The sequence below is a fragment of the Propithecus coquereli genome, unplaced genomic scaffold, assembly GCF_000956105.1.
Source record: "Propithecus coquereli isolate 6110/MARCELLA unplaced genomic scaffold, Pcoq_1.0 Scaffold316, whole genome shotgun sequence".
Lineage (NCBI taxonomy): Eukaryota > Metazoa > Chordata > Mammalia > Primates > Indriidae > Propithecus > Propithecus coquereli.
In genome coordinates, this window is record NW_012148797.1 from 1,171,524 (window position 1) to 1,189,241 (window position 17,718).

The following is a 17,718-nucleotide window of genomic DNA, read 5'->3' on the forward strand; positions in this document are numbered from 1 at the left end:
GTGACTGAGAAGGGAACAGCCACAAATGCTGAGGTCAAAGATGACCGATTTCTTTTTCATTTCCTCCGTGTGGTCACAATCAAACTTTCAAGCACACAGGTCTTCTCCAGACCGTTTCAGCCTGCCCTTACTTCTTTCGCTAAAATAAATGAGTTCCACAGCTATAAGGCAAAAGGGAAGGTCTTCAATTGTCTTTTAAATAGCCTATAGGAAGAGCTTTCAATTTTCAGAGAAAGCTTTCAAAATCACAATGACTCTTCCCATTGTTTGTTCTGGGCAATGGACCATAGACTCCTGATTAACCAGTGACTCACCGTTGGTGTGTTACTTTCACTCATGGTTTGCCCACTTCTTTATGTTGCTTCTCTTCTAGAGACTTGTATAGTTCAGTAGTTCTCAACTGGGGGTAATTTTGCTCCCCTGGGGACAGTAGGCAATGTCTGGAGACATTTTTGATTGTCACAAGTGGGAGGAGGGGACTACTGGCATCTAGTGGGTAGAGGCCAAGTATATTGCCAGATATCCTATCACGCACAGGACGGCCCCTCCCCCAGGAGAAAATTATCTAGACTAAAATGTCAATAGTGCTGAGGTCAAAAAACCTTGTTGCCGATGGCACTGCTGGGGAAAGTTGAGTGGGGAGTGTGAGAATGAACTAGGATTTAAAAACACGTCACTTGGTCTCATAAAGGGGTTGGAGGTACGGTGAGTGAGGAGGGAGAATAGAAATCTACAGCGTCTTCAAATTCCATTTAATTCACAATTCTAGATCTTGTGCTCCTTTCCCCAGTTTCACAGATAATCAGCAACTGGCTGCATGAGGGTTGGCTCAGCACAGACTTTCTAAATCCCTTGCCTCTGATGAAAGACCCATTTCATCAGGGTAAATGGCATAGAGGTAGGACCATTTTCCCAGCAATACTCACTGAATTGCTTCTATGTCTGACAAATTTTCGAAGTTTAAAAAGGCCCCTCAAACAGCCTTTTAGTACCTCATAAAGACCACAGATGAAAGAAGAAAATCAGAAGAGATTCATAGCATATTTGCTTGGAAGTCTGCAAAAAATCAGGTGTAAATTTCTTTTGGCCTAGGACCGGCAGAGAAATCTCCCCACAAAAAAAAAAAAAAGGCTGATCCAACAACTGGTCAGACTGTTTCAGATTTTCCAGGAGCACAGCTTTGCTAAGTCATTCCAAAGCAGTTCTACCAAAGTTGACATTGGAGAGAGTGACCAAAGAGTCAGAATAGTATAATATACAATAATAGTCTAAATTATGACCTTAAGTGGACTTGGAATGCCCAAAATTCATCTGTGTACCATATGGGAGACAGGAAGGGAATTGTTTTTTTGTTTGTTTGTTTGTACAAGTTTCTGCAGCAAGTGAACAAAAGTATTAACCTAATCTCAGGTAAGTTTATTGGAATGAAGGAACCATGAAGATCTATGTTCACTTGATGAACTTGATTGGAGGCTTCTCCTGCTCATTTAATTTACCAGGTAAATTTGAACAGGCATGGTTGGTTGCTGCTAAATGGAGGAATATTGCACTGGGATCAGAAAATAGAATCAACAGTATCTTCTACTGCTGCCACTGATTAGTTATATGACCTTGGACATGTCATTTCTCTCTGGGTTTCAGACTTAGTGCTTGACTAGATTATTTTTCAAGGGCTTGCAAGCTTGTAGCAATCTTCGATTTTATTTCCTTTCAATAATCGGGGAGTTTTAAGAGGGAGCTGTTAGAGAGATATATACTTAATCAATAATCGGGTTCTTGGGTGTCTTCCCAGGGGTTTCAGCATGGCTTTCTTTTATTTTTTTTTTTTGGCATGGAAACCCTTATCCCTGCAGAATGCCTGAGCATTTAATGCAAAAGGTTTTAATTTAAAAGAGTGTGTGGTCTCTGCTGGTTGCACAATTTCTCTTTGTGTCTGTGCTGCTGCTGATCAAATATTGCAAAGCCATTAATTACCTTAGGACAAATGCGGAGGGCCACCTGCGAACGTTCTGGCCAATTGCATAAAGCAATATGCCAGATGTAAAGTAAGTGAAGGGTTTTTCTTGGTATTTAAGGTTCAGTGAAAAAGTAAGAGGGGCAGCTATGCCAAGAATGAAAAGCAAGAGCTTGCCAAGTGCTTCTTTAAGTGGCTTTAGCCAATGTGAGACTAAACAATGCATTAAATAGGCATACAACTTACTGCAGTTAGGGAATTGCATGTCAAATAACACCTCTTTGCTATGTTTTAAACATGATCTCACATATAGATAAAGACAAACAAAATGCTGTGTTGTCATCTCCTTAGTTCAACAGCTAATAAGGCCTGAGGGTTTGATCTTCTCAAGCAACCAAAAGTAATTCTTTGGGATGTAAGACCTCGCTGATATTTCACGGAGAGGTGTAGAATGGAACTCTGCCAGGGCAGCAGCTCAGGGCAAAAACAATTTTTTGCCACCAAGGGTTGTCAAAGATGTCTGGCTGCAGAAAAGAGCAAAGCCTTTGCAGCCTGTTATTGAGAACAAATAGAAATCTCCTTGGGAGAGAACTTGTGTACATTTCACTGTGTCTGAATCTTTGGTGCAGCCTGTGAAATCAGAAGAAAGGCTGCTAGAGAGATGAAGTGGGCTCTGATGTCAGCTCTGAACAATGCTGGCATGGCACATGGTGTCTGGACAAGGTATTTGGAGGCCCACTGAATTTCCAGAACGCCAAAACTCTCTCTTGGATCCAAAATATATACCCTACAAGCCACTGAAGATAGAAGCATTCCAATATCGATGGTCTTCAAACAACTTTCTGAGTGATAACTGCACAGTGGAAGTCTTGCATGGCTGCTCCTACAGCTCCTTACATGGTTAGGTTGGGGACATTTCTTCCTGCCTGGCTCACTGTCTGGATTTTGGCATCTGTGACCACCTCCCCTTTACCACCACTCTCATAGCACCCCAAGAAAAATCCTGGTCCAACTAAACAGCCTTTCTTCAGTAGGCCTTTGAGGAAAAACCAATGAAACTAATAGCTGCCAGAAATAAAGCAGTTGAGGTTTGCTGGCAGAGGAAGAACACTTGAAGTTGGCCAGAGGAGAGGCTCTCCCAGATCATATTGGATGTCCTGGTATTCACAGGTGACCTGCAATATTCTGTCTGAGTGGTATCCAAGAATCTAGGCTGTGAATCCTCTTGTACGACAGCAGCCTCTAATCAAAGATGACTTTCTTGGTGCACCCTAAAGAAATTCTATTTAGTATTTCCTCAGTTTTTCCAGAAGTAAAATGTAGGGTCATTACATGGATATCCCTCCCATACCGCCTTTCAAGGAAGTGTTCAAAATCAACTGAGTCACCCCAGGATTCCAGTCCTTATCCTCAGAAGAGAATTGGGACTTTGGAAGCATCTCCCTGTGTTACAACACTTTGGGCCTTTAAACAATGCAAATGACCAAATGAACACACTTCTTGGAGACAAGAGAGCTTGGCTTTGGTTCTGGACCCATCTGTGAGGTAGGTCACAAAATCTCTGTGCCTCACATTTCTCATTTGTCCAATAAAGCAATAATCCTTGCCCACCAAAACTTGGGTAAAGAGATAAAGTGAGAGAGCCAATACAATTGAATTTAGAAAAAGTAAATATACTAGACAAACGTAAGATAGTCTTCTTGTTACTGTTACTAATACTACCACCTAATTGTTACTGCTGTTACATAACAGGTTTTATCAGCTGACTCCAAGGAGAGAACATGAGTGTATAATTAGTTGGGCTGTTCAGATACCTCAACCTTTGCAGTAGATTCTGTAACTGATCTCGGAAGAGAACACATAAATGTGGTAGCTAACAAGTGTAAGATGCTTACTATGTGTCAGGCAATATTCTAAGTTAACATACTCTAGTATATTAACTAATTTAATCCTTACACTAACTCTATAAGGCAGGTATTCCATTTTACAGATGAGAAAATTGATTAACAAAGAGGTTAAAGAACTTGCTCAAGGCCACCCACCAAGTAAGTTGCAGAGCTGGGGTTCAAACCCTGGAGGCTTGGCAATAGAGGCCATGCTCTTGGTCTTGAACCCTTCTCTTTCTTGCTTATAATTCTGCATCAGGGAGGAGATGGTCTTGAAGAGCATTAATGCATCAGAAAAATGTAAATTATTTTTTAATTTTGCACAGAAACCACCATTTTCTTAGTGGTCCCTTGGTTGCACAGACTGGTCCTCCTGGGCATATTTAAAGAGTAGTAGCAAGCATTTGGAGTCAATATAAAAACTCATTGCTTTTTTATTTTTTAACAATATCTATGGCCTATTAGGTTAGTGGTACTAATGATGCCAGGGTCATAAGATCAAACCCCTCATGTACCAATTAGTTTCAAAGAGAAAAGCGTTTCCACAGCTAGTGACTATGTGCCTAACTTTGACTAGCTGTCACACAAACGCATGGCTGGTGGTCTAAGGAGAATCCAGCAGAGGAATGCAAGTGGCGCAGCTCAAATCCAGCCCCACTCAAAACAGTGCTAATGGTGGGTAAGTGTGTCTTTGAATGCCCCAAATTGTACACTCTCTTCTTTAATTGAAAAGTCAATATCAATAGGTTGGAGAAGGGCTTTTGGTGAAGATTTAGAAACCTGTATATTCTTATTTGTCTCCTGTAATTTATCCTCCTTTATTTAGGGTAGCTAAGATCAAACCTACTCACTTGTCCTCAAAGCCAAGAGAGTGAGAAAATGTAAAGATGAGAACTGTCAGCTGGCCCTTCCTAGCAAAGAAAAGTGGTGGTCTGTTTTCAAGAGGCGTGTGTTCCTTTGGCTTCTTTGGTCCAAATGACCTGCATGTATTTGGTCATATCTGAGCTTCTAACCATCCCTGAGGGGTTGAAATCCAGCTTAAAACAAAACAAAACAGGGAAGCTGGCTCCTCTTTCTTTCAGTGGGTGGAATCTCCTATCTTTGGGGACTGACAGAAACTATGTAAATAAGATAAAGGAGACTAAATGTTCTTTGGTCACTACTTAAGTCCAAGGTTCTCCTTTCTTCAATAGCACCAAAGCCTTGTTAATTATAACCTAGACTACGAGTCTGTTAAAGTTAGAAGAGGTCATTTACTTTAACAAAATCCCCTTGTTTTATAGACAAGGACATTTCAGCCCAGGAAGTTTAAATGTCTGCCAAAGTCATACAGCTAATGAATGACAGGTCTGGGAGCAGTTTTCTGAGCATTATATATCAAAGGAAAGAAGCTTAAGTTAATAATAATAACCTAGATCTAGAAAGGTTGTTGCAATCAATAACAATGAAAGTTAATTGCAAAGTTTCACTTAAACTCTTTATAAAACAGCACGTTTTAACACATGAAGAATGCCATTTGTTTATCCAGATCTGTTCTTAATAACTATACATTGGAAGTATGTTTTACAAAAGCTATAAATCTGGTATAGCTGAAAGGGTATCCAACTTTCTTTTCTAATTGATTTACTTCTCCTTTTTCCCAGACCGCCGAGGTAAAGCATATACAGTTTATTTAAGGGACTGTTTATAGACTCTTAAAACTAAAAAAGACCCCAGAAACTTTTTCTTTTGGTTGCTCTTAATTGAAACCATCCAAGATGGTTGGTTGTCTGTCAATTTTTCAAGTATCTCCAAGGAGAGAAATTCCACAAGCCCATAACAGCATGTTAAAATGGTTAATCACCATGGTTGTCAAAAATTATATCTATGGCAAGTTTAACTTCTCCTATTTCACTTGAAGCTCTTTTCCGCTTGCTGTGTTTCATGCAAGATGAGGTTATCATAGCTAGCTTTTTCCCTCAACGTGCTTTCACCTCTACTATGCCACCATTTTTCTCATAGGACAATGAGAGCAGAAGGCTGGTTGATAGACTCTCTTACTCTGATGGATGGGGAAGAATCAGTAATTAGCTCTTCATTGGATCTTTTATTTCATAAAATGTCTGAGGAAGCTGCATTAATTATACTTGAACTGTTCCACTTATGCTGGGAAGATGTTCATGAAACAGATAATGTAGAAGGTTGCTTCCACTGTGCTCTAGTGGAATTTGGGCTTGAAGGGAAATAGGAGCTCATTCACAGCATTGGGTCAAGCTACACAAAGTAAACATGACAAAAATTTTTATTTGGAACAGTTCTAATAGGGTTAAAAAAAAAACCCTGTTTGTTAAATATTCTGTATTGACAAAACAAGAGATAGATAGGGAGGCAATTTTATTTTAGATGTTTGAGAGTCAAACTAAGATCAGAAACCACCTTCCACTACTAAAAAAAAAAAAAAAAAAAAATCTATACTTCCAAAATGGATTTGAAGCAGCTTAAAATAAAAGGCACAGACACACTAACCCTTTGAAAATGAGTAAAAAACAATAAGAGCCAACTGACAGGGGATAGAGGTGGGGAAGAATGCTTCTCCCTAAAAAGTATTTCAAAGACATTAAATGCTTAGAGCTGACTTCTCCATACACAGCAAATCTCGGGGGACAAAAAAGAAACCCAATAAACTTTGTTGACAGTGTTGACGCCTATGAGAATAATTGGCTCAGACACAAAACAGACCATCAGTGTAGCTTGGGGATGGACAAAACGCAGCCTCTAAGTCATTGTTAGTATGTATTATATTTAGTTGACAATAAGAAAAGGTTTTATCAAATAACTGGGTAAACATGAGGTAAGAAGTATCGTCCACAGTACTTGACAACCCGAATTCTTCATGGTTCTTAAGACTAAGGTCCCAAACGAGTAATTCCATTCAATTCAATTGGATTCAATTCAATTTGATCTTGTCAGTTCAACAATCAAATATGAGCAGCTACTGTATCAACCACTGAGCTAAACACTAGGATTCAAAGGTAAATAAATATGTCCTTTGGCATCAAGGAGCACATTAAGAGGGCATTATTCACGGGAGGGTAGAACCTGGTAATTTGCCACAAATGAAACAATATATTCAGGAAAAGCATAAAGGATATAATCTATTCTCCATGGTTATTTTTCTCTTATGACTCTTGATAATGCTTACGTGTATTTTTTTTTTTTTTTTACCACTCAACTGTGAGCTCCTTGAAGACAAGGTCAATCTCTCATTCATTTCTAGGTATCTCATTCATGCCTAGTACAGTGTCTTACATATAACAGATACTCCATCTATGTTGTGAAATAGATTAAAAGAATTTAAATGGCTTAACTTCTTTTGGGCAAAGAATATTGTCCAGTTGACTAGAAAGTTAACAAGAGTACTTTTGTGCATGAGAGTCTATGTTAGACTTATGATCAACATAGGTCATGGAATTCTATTTAATATAAGGTGGAATATGTGAAACGTACTCTCAATGATAGTACTGAAAATAATATACGATTTACAAAACTGTTTTCTGCCTCAAGTCATGCTCTAAACATCAAGAGTTGCTATATATAACCCCTTTCAAGTTATTAAATGGAATTTTTAAAAATTTGCTAAAATTTTATTGTTGTAGAAATGGAATAAAAGAACCCTTTCAGTGCCTTGAAACTGGTTTCCATCATAGTTGTCCAATACTCTTAAGTGTCTACATGAACATATATATATAAGTATCATACAGCTACTTAGGAACAAATCATTCTTTCTACCTCATTTTTCATCATCTAATGCAAACATCACAGGCATATAAGGATCCAGTTTCTATGCACAGTGCATGGAAATCCTGAAGCATGTCATGTCGAACATCACATTTTAACCTGGCACATTACAGAGGACACTTGTAGGCTTGGCAATTACCTAGTGAACTGGATCAAAGGAAATTGCACAAATGGATTATCAAGGCAAAAAAAATCCTCTTGGGCATAATAAGTGAGAACCACTTTTTCATTTTTTAAAAAATGTGGATCAGTAGCAGCAAATTATAGAATAATTACAACCCACTGTTGGGTCATGTGGTGTCACACAGTTACTGTCCGCAGGAGGTGTTAAAGGTAAAACAAGTCTGCTATTGGAAAAGCACCTACCCAATGTGCTCATTCCTCTGCCTTGCAACAGAGAACTGGATAGACTTGATGTATTACCAGAAAAATAAATGAATTTACTCAATTAAACCACCAGCTGAAAGCAGAGAGTGGGAATTTGACTGTTCAAATAGTAGAAAGCACTTCTGATTCTCTGTCATTAGTGATTTTAAAACTATTTGTTGCCAAATCCACTGTAAGTGCAGGTCACCAGTCCTCCCATCCCCAAACCTCTTCCTTCCCACCTCCCCTACTCATCTCCATACTGGTATACACGGGCCCCCCACCCCCAGTCATACACTAATAGACACACACACACACACACACACACACACACACACACACACTCTCTCTCTCTCTCTCTCTCTCTCTCTCTCTCTCTCTTTCTCTCTCTCTCTCTCTCTCTCTCTCTACCTGCCTAGAGAGAGGCCAACATTTGGGAAGAAGATGAGAGAGACTTCAAATGTGTGAGTCATCACAGGAGCTATTCAGAGCTTAGTGGGTAACTGAGGTAAGCTGTCTACACTTGAGTGATATGAACCTTTAAGAATGATTCATGCTCAGTTTCCTGAAACTCTCTAAAATTCCAAAGAATTATACAGAATGAGCATCTGGCTTTAAATCTTTCACTGTCCTGTAATATATAGTGAGATAAATGCAGATGAGGTAGATTCTTTAAGTGATCAATTCCCTTAGGTACCGCTGATTTTGTTTGTGTTTATTATTTGCAAACCTTGACTTGGCTGTCTGCTTCTTATTCACTGTTGACTTTCTAATCACCTGAGACCTGCTTATGGGATAAGTGACCCTGCACTTGTCAGAGACCCTTTTCCAGATGGAGATATCACTAGAGAGTCCCAGAGAAGAGCGGTGCCAAAAGAGAGCAATAACAACAACAACAAAATCACGGTCAATTTGCATAGAGGGCAAATTAGTACAGCATTTCAGTTTGCATTTAGAAAGAGCCTGTGTATTTCCAGACATGCCTTTGAGTGAAGTTCACCTTCTGTCTGTCTGTTCATGGTGATTGCATATCGCATGGGGACATCTGGGATGTATCCCCTTAATTCTTTTCCCAAGCCCACAGGACTGAAGAGTCCTTACTATTTTATTCTAAAATATATAGCACTTAAAACGGCCTTACATGTGTTCCATATGTTTACATGTGCACCCATAGGTCTTGAAAACAAAAACCTCAATACCCCAGGGTCATTTTCTCCCATCCTTTCACTGAAAGGAATAGAGTAGTGAGGGTAGATCATAATAGTTGAAGCGAGGCTCAGCAGGAAGTAGTTAAAGACAAACTGTTAAGGAGGAAAATTCCATCCTAAATCTGCAAAACCTGCCAAAGCCCCACTGAAACACTATGCTTACTTTAAGGTGAGGAATCTCGGAGGCCTAGGACGGCTGCCAGCCACGGGCAGCCATTCAGTTATTCACACACTCCCTGCGGTTGTAAATCCACAGAGCCATATACTTCAGACTTTAGCAGCGCAGTGAGAGGGAGGGCTACTTACTGAAATAAAAGCCCCTGTCTCCACACACGAACTGAAGAGCATCCACCAGCTCAGCCCCGCAGAGCGTCTCGGGTCCAGCTGCGGCAGAGCTGGTGAAGGTGAGTAAGCACAGGGCCAGGTAGAGGAGATGCGAGGAGGATGTGATGTGCATCTTGACCTGCCGGAGAAACAGAAGAGGGTCAGCTTTCCTCCTTGGTCCTTGCAAGGGGAGAGGGGACGGGATGGGGTGCATTTACTCCCAGTGTTCCATTACTGTCATTCCCCAGAACTACCGGGCACAGAAGTGCAACAAAGTGCATCAGAGACCAGTGGGGTAGCGAACTGAGCATATCTTGGCATCAAACAACCTGTGTTTAATCCCCTTGCTGCTGTGGATCCTTGAAGAAATCCTCCCTGAAGCCCTTCTTTATGGGTTCCTATTTCAATTAAGATAAAATATCTAGAAACATTTACTGTGTATATGACGGATGCTATTATTATAGCGAGATCCCACACCACTCTGAGATCCAGGTGACACTTTTGAATTTTCAAAGGTTAAACTGTGCTCACTACAGATTTGGGGCCAAATAAGTTTTGTTAATTTAAATTCTCTAAAAACTGGCTATCCACAGATGGCATATGCATTAATTATTGACCAGAATATTAAATTAACCAGAACATCATTTCCTGGCTGCTGACTAAAAAGAATTTACTGTGACCAAAAAAAAAAAAAGACTTGTGAAAATACTGTATACTGTTATAGGTTTTTTTTTTTCCCCCTTCATTTAAGAGAGAGAGAAAGAAAGAGAGAGAGATTTCTTACCTGGAGTATATCAACAGTTAACACAATCACAAATGGAAGAAAAAAAAACAGAAACAGGAAAAATGTAAGAATTTAGGAATGAAATTGGCTCGTGCTAAGTAGATAATACTCCTGCATTCTAAAGCCCCTTGCCTCAAATCCAATATCAAATCAACACATATGTGTAGAGTCCCTTCCTTGTACAGGGCACTGGACTCAAAACCTACAAAAGTCTTTTTTTTTTTTCAATAGTCACAGGAATTCTGACTTCATCTCCTGGACTGGAGGGACTTATGTGTCACTGTATCCATTTTATAGCGAAATATACCGAGGGACCCCTGGTTGGCATGACTTAGTCACGACAGACAGCCAAATGACAGCTTTGCCAAAGCAGGATTCCTGTGGCTCAAGTCTCCGTCCTCACTCTAAGTAGTAGAAACAACGCTAAGGTGATCATTAAATTTTTCCATATTGCTACTTGTGGCACAAAGATGTGGTTTCTTCCAGGAAGGCTCCCAAGGTGAGTAGCTTCACCTCTTTCAGTTGCATCTTTCAACAGCACTGGAAGGGCCACTAGCAGGATGTTAGGTGAGGGACCCTATTAAAAGGGTCATGGAGTTACTCTGGAAGTTATAAAAAGAGGCTCTTTTGAACTTCACAGTAGTGGCAGGTCCATTCAACCTCATCACTTTTGGAGAAACAGACTCAGTTGTTTATTTTCCGACCACCCTCCTTGCCCTCCATGAACCCTCAACTTAATGGTTCTGCATCAGTGGCAGAGGTTTCCTCCGTCATTCTAAGTAAGATTTCCAGTTTTGTGTCCAGGTCTTCAGCCCAGCAATTGGGGGAAAAAATAAAAGCCTACAAAAATACCCCAAACCCCTGACTCTCGTTAACACAACGTAAATATTTAGTTAATGCTTGTAAAACAGTTGAAGATGAAAAGTGCCCTCTATTTGCAAATCATCATAAATAATGGACATAAAATAGAAGAGGTAAAAACTCAGCTGAACATTTTTTGCATTTTCTCAACAGGACCTCTACATGGAAATCCTCCACCCCCACATAGCCAAAGACACCAGGACTGCTAGCAGCAAGTTATCATCCAGTCCTCATTTTTCTTAGTTATAAAAGAAGTAGTGGGGGTTTTTCCTCTTTAATATTTCCAGTAGTTATCAACAAATCCAACCCAACTGGACTTCATGGCCCTTTTCAAAAGAATAAACCCATAATTGATCTTACAGCTTATACCCCCACACTCTGGCAATGGGCCAGTTCTAGAAAATATACTATTCAACAATCCTATTTCTCCACCCCTCCCTTCTTTGTTGAGTTTATAGTATTGCTGAAGACTAAGCACCTGCCACTGTAGATGCCTTCAAGTTCTTCAGTTTTTGTGAAATCTAGGGGAAAAAAATATTCAACTTATAGCCCTAGTGAATTTAGAACTTCATTAGATGTCAAAACTATATTTTTAATAGCTATTTCTGGTATAACACATTTAAGTCCAGCAATACATATAAATCTCTAACATTTAAGAACTTAAGGTTTTTTTATAGATTTTTCTTTTTCTTCTCTTTCTCTCTTTTCTTTCTTCCTTTCTTTCTTTTCTGAGTTATATGTCAGATAAGTATCAGTACTTATAGTTCTAGGACAAGATAGAACCTCTAGTGCATTTTCCTTTAGTTTAGGGAACAGTCCAGTACACCCACAGAGAACCAGAGAATGTATCACATTATGTTCCCAAAAAGAGAAAACAATAACGAACTTGCTTAGGAGTTAAAAGTATGAAACAAGTGGCCCCATATGTTCATCGTTTCCTTGGCCTTTTATTTTGCCAAACACAAAAGAAATGAATAGAGAGAAAGCAAAGATATGATAGAGAGAAAAGAAGGAAGGATCAGAAAGAGAAGAGAGAAAAGAAAAAACATTCAGAACACTTTTCCTTAAAAATCATTCACAAATCCCAATTTTAAAAGACCTTTCTTATTTATCCTAAATAAATGGAATATCAATTGATTCCAGATGTCTGGGCTACAATGAAAATGCCCAGGAAAATTTGAGGGCAAGAGTCATAAGAAAATACTCACTGTAGGTGTAATCATTTTTGTTTGTTCCAGGTCTTTTACAGCAGGTCAGGGTGGGTATTATGAGGCTGATGTGGATAGAAAACTGAGGACTTAAAAACATGTGCTGCTTTGTGGGTGGGGTTTGTGAAAGCATCTAGTTACATTTGGACACCCAGGCAGGTATTCTATGAGCCTGGGTAAACTGCCTTTTGTCCATTCAAATAATGAGCAAATTGCACAGCTGGGATTTAAATCAATCTTTTCCCCCCAATCAAGCCACCAATTTCCATTGTGTGCCTATTGTAGCCTCCCAGAATAGTGACCCAAGCTCCAGTGGGCTCCCTTTCTCCCTTCCCCCACCCCCACTCTCTTGGAAATACCTTGAGACTCAGAGTACAAAGCTTGTGAGTTCTGCCTTTAGGCAGGACACCTTTACTCACTGAATTACGTTCAAAAGACCATGCAGCTCCCTCAAACCACTTCCTGCTTCAAGCCAGGAAAACGTAACAACTTATTACTAGCTCCGCTTCTGAAGTGTTCAGGATACATTCACAGCACGAAAAGTGAATTTGGAGACAATTCTCTAAACTTGTAATTAATTCAGAGATAATATTCCACAGTCTCTTTTATGATCATTTAAGTAGGGAGACAAAAACCGCAGCTGCCAGACCACATAGTACATATGCATCTTGATTTCATCTCTTGTAAAGCAAGGTGGCTAGCATGCGTTGGCATCTCAGAAACAGCAGAATCAGGTGCCTGACAAGGGGGTATCCTTAAGTCTTAAGCCACTTACTTGACTAAGAAAAGTCCTAGTGGTGCAGTATTTGAAAGCAGTGAACGAATGTTGCACTAAGTGGCAGAGATGTTTTATGAATTGAGCCCTCAGGCGGTTGCGTCTGTGGAGCCAGTGACAGTGGCTTAAAAGCGCGTGCAAATTGGAAAAAACACAAGTCTTGAAGGGTATAATTCTGCTGAGAACGGAAACTAGAACTAGGGCCAGTGATCGGAAACGAGAAGTTGGTGCATTGACAACAGCAGCCAGATTTACCTAAAGAGACTTTACAACACTGAGTATAAAATCAGAGTTCCACAACACAAAACCCTAAGTCCAAACTTCGCCCATGAAAGTCCTCTTCAGAAGAGAAAAGTTGGCAAACAGCTACTAGAAAGTTTCTGCTTTCCATATACAGTACACATTTGTTTAAATTATACTGATATGCAAGGTCAGCAAGAATTGTCAAGGAGTTCTTTTTCGGAAGAACAAATTAAACTTCACTCTAACTCTCTGGGCATAAGCATAGAGTTCCGGGACCTTAGCTCCAAGGATCATATTTAAAAGCTTTAATATCATCTAAAATGTAACTCTTTGTATGTGGCATGCCTTATAAATAAAATCCTGACAAGTTACACACACACACACACACACACACACACACACACACATGCATGCACACGAACATGGTCTTAAAAATAAAACATCTGCACCTGCAAAAGAAAAAAAAATCCCAAAGTTCATATCCATGCTCTATGTCCCTCAGCCATAGATAGGATTTAAAGGAATCTTCTATAATAACACCATGGAAGCCCTGAAGAAGTGGAGGATTTAGCATAAGTACCTTGCAATAGTTTCTACTCTTACAGATATCTGTGCAAATGCATCCATCTCCCCAGATATTTTTTCAGATCTCACAGAATTGCATATTCAGCAATTTATAAATAACTCCCAGTTCCGAAACAATGAAAAATTTCAAAGTGAATAACAGTTCTAGGCAGAAGCAAACAGTACACAATTTAAATAAAATTCCCCAATGACTTCAAAGAGTAAGAAATATTTACCTTCAAGAAATCACAAAAGCAGCACTTAAATAATTGTGTTGGAAGACTGCTGATTTTCCCCATTGCTTCTGAAGTACAAAGTCTGGAAATGAATTGGTTAGCAGGAATAATGAAGCAGAAAGAAATCCAGAGAGATGGGAGATGTTGAGAGCAATGTCACATTTCAATTTTGAGGACTTTATTCCATTGCGCAGGCTCTATCTGCTCTGAATTTAGCAGTGACAGTGAGATTTAGCAAACAGAAGAGGGATTTAGAGAAAATCCTCACATTTATCTACAAAACACAGACACTGTAGACAGGAAACAGCTGGGGGAACATTTGCCTTCTCTCTCTCTCCCTCTTCTGGCAAAGTTATCGACTAAGGACTTTTTTGGGCATGGTGACAAATAACATCATACCTTTGCATTTTAAAACTAGAGCACAGAAGCATTTTTTTCCCTTAAAAGAATGTGTGTTAGTGACAGGGTTAGGAGACATTAAAATACTTATGCTGCCATAGAAAATAAGGATCTGTTCCCTGATTAACTTTTTACTGGGCATAAAGACACACACGTCTGCTAATACACCTTACCGGGATGAAAGTAATATACACGGGGGATGGGTGAGCAATTTTACATTCTAGAGCAAATGCAAAATTAAAAAAAAAGCAAGGAAGAAAAGACCATCTCCAGCAATCCCTACAATTTTAACCCCGAAGTGACTGGGGTAAAGTAGGTTGGAAGACAGCGCTCTGATGACCCCTTGTCCTAGTTGCTGAGTGAGGGGAGTGATCTCATTTCCTCGAACCTACAGGAGGGGCAGGCAGCATTGTATCGTCTCCGGTCAGGACACTGTCTCAGACTTTTTGCCTGCAAGGAGGCAAAGACAATGCTGAGCTATAAAACCAACTGAAAAATAAAATCTTTTTTTTTCCATTCTTCTACTGGGCTACCTATTACCACCCACACCCCACAACCCTGGGGGAAGGGCACCTGAGGGGCAAACTATTTTTCCATTGTTTGTATTTTTCTGCAAAATGTGAACCTCTGTGTGTGTGTGTACGTTGTGTGTGTGTGTGTTTTCTTTCTCCAATTTTTGTGTATTCTAAATAACACCAGCTGGCTAGCAATACCCTCTCAAGGGTTATGATGTCATTCAAATCCCTCAGCTGGGTAAGTGGCCGGCAACATGGTCCAAGCCAGCTGTTTCGCTATTTATAATGTACACTTGCCTTTGCCATTGAGAATTAAGTTCTGATCTTTTGTTGATACAGTTTGTACCTATTTCTCTTTGGTTTTGGTTTTGTGAAGCAGTAGATAAGAAAGTGGATTATGAAATAAGGTTGCAAAAGCCCAGAGCAGACATACCACTTTCCATAGATATCTCTCCAGGCCTGGTTTCCCAGGAGTGGGGGAAATAACCTGGCCTTTGCATTATTTTTCTTGTGATTCTCAGGGGACTGACACACAAACTGAAAATAGAGGTCTGCTGGAAACTCTCCTCTGGCTCTTTACGATGTCTTGTGGCCCGAAATTTGTAGAGGTGGGTACCCTCAGAAGAAAACCTGTTTGGTTTTGAAAGGGAGTTGGATTTGGTCAAGTCTTCCGCGTGGTTAATACGTTGTAGCAATATTTACCTTCCAGAAATAAAAGGTAGAAGTCTGGAATCATGTTGTTTCCGTGGTGCACTATTCAGCATCATTTTGTGAGCTCTTACTGTGTGTCCAACTACATGTATCTCTAGAGAAACGAAGAGGAGTAAGATACAGTCAAGGCCCCCCAGGGACTTTCAGCTGAGTGGCAGATACAGCAAGGAAAATGTTACCGTCATGTATGTGCTCTTTTAAAACTATGAACAGTGAACAACCGGGAGGGAGCTACAAATTCTCTGGGAAGACGGGGAAGTGAAACCTTTTTGAAAATCCAGATTGGGGGAGCCGGATTGGATCAAGAGAGGCTTTGGGTATAAAGTTGGGAAGTTTCAGCGGCTAGGATTTGACCTAAAGTGTATACAAAGAGGCTTCATCAAGAGGTTGCCCGGTAGGCATCTGCAGGAGAATAATCCATGGCTTCCTCTAACAAACTATCCTGGCACACTTGATTTATGACTTTATTTACCAAAAATCTTTCTTTTTTTCTGCAGCTTTTATAGATCATTCCCTTTGTGAAAAACAAAGTGCATCCTTCTCTAAGGGACTTTGATGATGTAGATGGTATGGAACCAAAGAGCTGATCTCACCTGTCTCCCAGATGAGAAAGAACCTTCTTTTGCAAGTCGGGAGAGTCAGGTACTGGCTGGAGTCTCGGCATGAATTCCTCTTTCTACCACGGGGCACCTTCACAGGTGAAGGCCAGGTCTTTGTTCTACCCCCTTCTTATCACAGTTTTAGCATACTTTAATTGTTCCAAGATGTCCTAGAAGCTAACTATATTTCTCCAAGTCTGTCACTCAGACTGATGTGCTCTCTTGGCACCCCCGGTGCACAGATCACCTTATCTGAAACCATTTCATATGAAAGGCTGCTTTGGGGACAGAACACATACCATTCCATCAGGCACTGCACTCCTACGATATCGACACACTGACTCACAGTCTCTTGGTTTTATAACCCCAATTACCCTTAAAGGATAATTAGGTTTTAATTTATGTCCCAGTTTTTATGTCACAATCAAAGAAAACTGAAATTTCAGTGAATCGTAATTGTCATCAGCTGTGCCATGGAAACATTCCGATGAGAGCTATCAGTTTCCAATGGAGGAAGCAATTTCCTGAAGTGATTAATGTATATTTCAATTTGGAGAATGGTCTATACTTCTGGGGAGCCCGCAACAGAGCAGGGCAATAATTTTTAGAGTAATGGCCATTTTCTCTGCCAGTTCCAGGAGTCAATATGAAAATGAAAGAGCAATAAATGTGCCACACGATTACTGTTTGATGATTGAGTTCTGTGCCTCTTTAGGAGAAAAAGAAACAAATGCACCTATTACTAGAGAGTCCAAGGTGGTAGTAAATCTAATGCCCAGAATAAGTTCAGGTCATGAAGTCCCATTGGAGAGAAACATCCAGGGTCATTCTAAAATTACTAAATGTCGTCTCCTGCCTGGAAAAATCTGACAGTGAGTTATGGGAATTGTGTGTCACTGAAATAGCTAACTGCAAGGATGTGCTCATCCTGAGAACATCCACTCCTGGAAATTCAGAGATTCACAGTTTCACCTTTTGCATGTGTAATGCCTGTGGGATATAAATAACTCTCCCCTAAAGCATTCTTGAGTAGTGTATTTGCATAAAGCAGACTTCTGACACTTTTCATTAAAAAAAAAAAAAAGTTGTTCATTTCCTTAAAGGATAGGCTGGCTGAGGTTCACAGAAAGGGGGTGTGGGGTGGTCAAGGCCCAGTCCTTCCTCCTTTTTGCTCAAACCATGTTCCCAATCTTTCCTGTGTTAACTGGAGAGAAGCTCATCCAGAAGATAATTTCATATCCATGTATAATAGGGAATATTTAAAATTTATTTCATTAACGTGTTGCTGAATCCCAAGAAAAGCTCAGA

At 40.0% G+C, this 17,718-nt stretch overlaps 1 protein-coding gene across 1 annotated transcript in view; it reads right to left on the reverse strand.

Annotated features, from left to right (window-relative positions):
• The window catches only part of IGF1 (insulin-like growth factor 1 (somatomedin C)), a 56,521-nt gene extending 42,008 nt beyond the window's left edge, over window positions 1-14,513 (reverse strand). The window contains exons 1-2 of the mRNA XM_012650259.1: window positions 14,187-14,513; window positions 9,498-9,654 (exon numbers count right to left, since the gene is read on the reverse strand). Coding sequence (XP_012505713.1) covers window positions 9,498-9,654; window positions 14,187-14,249 — 220 coding nt within the window. The 5' untranslated portion in view covers window positions 14,250-14,513. The remainder of the gene's footprint in view (window positions 1-9,497; window positions 9,655-14,186) is intronic.
• Window positions 14,514-17,718: the final 3,205 nt, after the last annotated feature.